We start from the raw sequence: 5,184 nt of genomic DNA on the forward strand, positions 1-5,184 counted from the left end.
GTAGGGAAGAAATCAGATTATGATCCCTTGGAATTGTAGAGCAGACAAAAACAGAAGCCTTAATCAACCAGGCAAGTTTGTGAGCTTGGACTGTTGGGACATCTAAATACAATCAGCCAAAATCAAGCATTTAAACAAAAGCATTTATTTCTCAAAGAAATGGAGGAAGCTGCAGGTATTTTGCCCAGCATTCTACCGAGTCAACCGATACAGAGGAATTCTTACCATGCTGAAATGACAGATGTCATTAAACACCCATTTTATTGGAAGTGTTTCTCTTCAGGCTGGGATGTGTGATGGTCCAAGTATCAGCTGCCATCACACAGGGAAGTGGTACTGTTTGTGATAGCAGCAAGCAAAGACCCTGGGGCTCAGGGCACTTCCAGCCCACAACTGCCCAATGCAACAATGTCAAAGTGCTGTGCAGTGCTCACATACAGAAACAGAGTGACAGAGCAACTGTGGAGTGGGAAGCAGGCAGGAGGTGTAAGAGAGCCCCTAGGCTGCTACAAAGGACATGCTCTGGCTGCAGCTGTCGCTTTCCTTTTCACAAGCTCAGATGCGTCTGTCACAAGGGAACGGAGTGGTCAGCAGGTTCCCTCTCTGCCCATCATGTGCTCACCCAGCCCAGCACAAAGACCACCTTCATGAGGGGATAAGTTTTGGGAGAAAGACAGCTGGCACATTGAGTAGGCAAGAAAGGACTTCGGAAGGCATCACATGGAGCTTTTTCAGATTAACAAAAATGCTCTTCAAGAATTATGTCCCTTGCTCTTCACCAACATTTGAAGAAGCTCTTGATGTCTCACCATCCAGAATGGCTGTATAGGATACTCCCTCTTCTGCCTCCATATTGGTCACTTCCAATGCCACCAACTGGCAATTGGTCCTGTCAGGTGAGAGTGGAGGGTCACATGAAGTACCTCAGTGCTTGTTAGGACAACATTAACAGTCTACTGGGGTGCTGCACACTTACCCATGCAAAATTTCTAAGGCTCACTTCCCCATCTAGGCTAAGCTCAGAAAGGAATTGCAAACATCTCCATCTTGTCTTCATTAGCAGTGAAACAGGAGCCAGCCTGCCTGGCTACAGTAGCACTTTTCTGCTGACTAGGTGTTGCTAGAGCATGGCTTTGGGCAGTGTTCCCACTCTGCCCTCTAACAGCTTTGATGCCCCCATGTAATAACAGTATGCCCTCACCTCCAATTTTTCCATTTTGCTGGAATGCCTCATTCCAAGAAAAGCCCTCACTCCATCCCTGGTGCAGCCAGACAAACTCCTGGCATGCTGCAGCAGAGCAGTGTCTTTGTGGAGACTCCATGACTGTAGTGGAGGAGTTTCTTGAAAAACTGGGATGGGGCTTTGCAAATAGCCTGGTTAAAGGCAAAGCTGGACTTCTGATTTTACTTTATCTTCCTGTAAGTATTCTGAATTGCTCAGCTTCAAGATCATTGCTATGGATTCCTGTAATGGGTGTTTTCAGCAGCCACTGGGCAGGCAATAATAGCACCAGTGGTCCTTGCTCACCTGCTGATCCCCTTGTACACAGTTGCACAGGATCCTTAAAACAGCTTCTCTAGATGTACATAGCATGTGGCAGCTCCAAATGGGATGCCTTGGCTCTGCTTTGCAAAAAAAAATGGTATATGTTTTAGATTACTGGGTAGAATAAGAAGCAACTAGCATCTTATTCAGTATTTAATTACTGGTTGATGGCTGGAGTAATCATAGGATGAAGTAGCTCCTCTCTGGCTCTAAGGATGCTGCACTCTTCACCCGTGTGAACCCCTCCACAACATCCCACTCCTGGACAGGATCAGCATAACTCTTAGGCTGCTGCATCCTGCACCTCCAATTCTGAAGGGTGTGGAGCCACAGGAGCTGCAGTGATGGTAGAGGAAGGAGGGATGAAGGTGTGCTCTGGTTGCATCTGACAAGCTGGCACAGAAGGCAAACTATGTCACTGGCAAACCACCCCATTTTACTTACATGATTCTTTTGTTTCTCCTTGACTGCACTGGCTTTGAGCATTTCACATAATTTTCCTCTCCCTCCCCACCAGCACAGTTGCTCAGCTCCATCTGTAAGGGGAGCAACTGTCTGTGTGCTCCTGTTTTGGTAAATGGTAGTGCTCACTCTGAGAACACATGAAGATAAAACTGCCTTAATTGCAGATGTTTCTACCAGTATCATTCTAAATTCATGTTATTCTCTCTTACCCTTGATTTATTTGTCTCTGTCTGTTAGAGCAGATCTGTTAGGGACTAAAAAAGCAAATGCAGGAGTGAAATTTCAGGAAATTTAAATATATGTCTTCTCTTCCTTATCTCCTGCCCATCCACCCCCTACCATGTTCAGCCTTTCTCGCCACTGTATAATTTACACATCCTGTTAATTTGCTCCATACAGCATAACAGTGCCATAAACTGGAACACTAGAAACAGTGATAATGAATGGCAGGCAGCCTGAAAGCTCCTCCTGAGCAGCTACATTGGATGGGTGCCTGCATTATTATTTTACTCAAATATAATAGGATTTGTAATCAATGGCATGCTTCCTCCTCCAGAACTGTAGGTTGTTGGCATAGAGCTTGCTGGAGTGCAATCTTCTACCTTTTCATCACATCAAAGGCACTTATTGTCATTGAAGATGTGGAGTCCTCTTTCAGTAGCTTCACAACCCTGAAGCTGCAAAGTTTGGTGTTGTGAGGTTAGAAGCAAATGTGAATGTTTTGCACTCCCACAGTAAGTGGAAGAACCCAGGATTAACAGCTCTCAATGCACAAGTATCATGGTGTGATATTAAATACCTCTGCTGTAGATGCTCCTTGCATGAGCTGAAGGCCTTGGATATGTTGGGAGCCCCTTGTCTCTGAAGAGCAGCCACAGCATCCTGATCTGACAGCACTTACACACCAAGTGTCTCTCATGTTGTCCTGATGCAGTTAAAATGTATCTCTTTTTTTTTCTTCTGTGCTCCTCCTCATCCTTCCCTTTCTTAATAGCAGTTCATATAACTTGCATGAGGTCTCTGTCTCAAAAGCAGTCTTGTGATTTCTGCAGTTTTTCTTTGAAAGTCCCACACACAGTGATCCAGATTCATCCCTGAAGCACTTCCATTGATTTCGGCTCATTTGGCACATGCCTGCTAAAAACAGCCAAGGTAGTTTTGTAACTAAAGATGGAGAATTAGGCAATAAATCCCAACTTTCTGCTCATACATAGTTCTTTCAGTTAAGCAACTTGCAGTGTAATATGCTAGGTAATGAAGTGATAGGTTTCATACAGGAACAGACCGTGACTTCCCTCCATGTTTATAGCAGTTACTATTCTGTAGGGTCATAGAGTTGTCAGGGTTGGAAGGGACCTCAGAAGATCTAGTCCAACCCCCCTGCTAGAGCAGGATTGCCTGATCTACTGTGTGATCTACTGATCACACAGTAGCATGTCCAGAGAGGTTTTGAATGTCTCCAGAGAAGGAGACTCCACAACCTCTCCGGGAAGCCTGGCCCAGTGCTCTGTTCCATTTACAGTAACTTTTCCCTTATGTTTAACTTGAACCTCCTATGCTCTGGCTTGTGCCCATTGGGCTTTAAGCTGAGTCGTGCTTGCTGCAGGAGCTGTACATTGCCTGTCCTTGCTTCAGTATTTATGTTCTTAGTCATGATGTGATGGCCATGTCAGCATGGGCAGCTGTCTCCATTGAATCACTTGTCTAAGCAGTGAGTTGAAGCTGATAGACAATAGTATTGTCCACAGGTCAATCAGCAAACTGATGAATCCAGCCCAAAATAGATTTTCAATTATGTACTGACTAGGCATGCACAGTAGACTTAACGCTGGATGTGGACAGATAAAAGACCCCTCCTTTCAGTTCTTCATGAGTGGGACACACTCTGCAGCTTCCTAGGACTAACACCCAACCCATAGTAGTGCAAAAGTGAAAGGACTGAGAAAAATGCTGGCAAGGGGTGAGGGAGTAAGCATTGCCCTGTGGAATTCGTTTACTGACCCTTGAGGACCTTCAGTTTTTATTTGAATGCATGATGTGAAATCTTCCCTTTGCTTCACTGTTTTAGCATCTAAAAATAATGCTTTTTCCTTGAGGAAAGGGATTTTTTAAGCAAAAATTTACTGGGAAGGCAGGAATAATTGCTGTGTCTCATTGCAACCAAACTACTCCACCTACATCCCTGGAAGGCTTGATTTTTTTTCACATTATTTTATTTTGCAGTCCCCAGTTCACCAAAATTTGCCATCTATCTTCATGGCCTTCTGTTTATTTTCCACATGTTCTTTGAACCATTAGAATGCAGCAGTAGTTTGGACATGCTGTTCAGGCATGAGAAAGGTTGTCTAGATGCAATGTGTTCATTAATAAACTGGTTATACAAGCACATCTGTACAAAGTTTCTTATTTTGGAAAATATTTGTTGTTGTTACGACCGTGTTTATACAAATAGGTTTTAAAAATATATTTAAGGATAAATAATACTTGCATTTTAAAGAAAAGGAAAGATAAATGCACAAGAAGTAGAACAAATCATACATTTAATTCATATGAAGGTTGTTATCTTAGGTACATTGTGTGTCAAGGAGGGAAATTATTCTGTTACAATGAAAAATCATCCAACTTTTGCTAGGTAGCAAGGTCTGGTAAATGAACAAAGCACAGTAATAGTTCGTGGTTCTGGGTATTGGAAAAAAAACACATTCATTTCAGTTAGCAGAGAAAATGCTGTAATAGAAATGTCTGATTTGTATCCTTGGAAAATACGAGTTCATAAGGAGAGCCTGTAGCTGTCTTAGGAACTGTAGTTTTTAAAGGAAGGTTTTGGGCAACGTAAGACATAGGCTGGTCATTGCTGAGAACATAAAAACTACCATTTACAAAACAACGTGTTCAAGTAGAAGCACATCTATATAAAGTGTATCTATACATATGTGTATCTATGCCCATGTATTTTAAACACACTTTGTAAAACGTATGCTCGCATAAGACCAGCCCTGGGGCCGGGCCGGGAATTGCCGGCAGCATCAGCCAGGTGTCCTCATACCGCGCTGCTCTTCCTCTCTATTTTAAAAGACTTGAGATGTCTTTCATCCGCTGCCGGTGCCCGCGCCGTCCCGGCAGCGCTGCCCGGCCCGAGCGCGGCGGGGCCGCAGGAGGCCGGAGGGGCCGGG

At 43.9% G+C, this 5,184-nt stretch overlaps 1 protein-coding gene across 1 annotated transcript in view; it reads right to left on the reverse strand.

Annotated features, from left to right (window-relative positions):
- Nucleotides 1–2,082, reverse strand: part of CDK15 (cyclin-dependent kinase 15) — an 8,938-nt gene extending 6,856 nt beyond the window's left edge. The window contains 4 exon segments of the mRNA XM_010007387.1: nt 810–889; nt 1,529–1,626; nt 1,778–1,975; nt 1,978–2,082. Of these exon segments, the coding sequence (XP_010005689.1) occupies nt 810–889; nt 1,529–1,626; nt 1,778–1,975; nt 1,978–2,082 (481 nt within the window).
- Between the last annotated feature and the right edge of the window lie 3,102 nt (nt 2,083–5,184).

This window comes from Chaetura pelagica, unplaced genomic scaffold, assembly GCF_000747805.2.
Source record: "Chaetura pelagica isolate M959 unplaced genomic scaffold, ChaPel_1.0 scaffold21, whole genome shotgun sequence".
NCBI classification, from domain to species: domain Eukaryota; kingdom Metazoa; phylum Chordata; class Aves; order Apodiformes; family Apodidae; genus Chaetura; species Chaetura pelagica.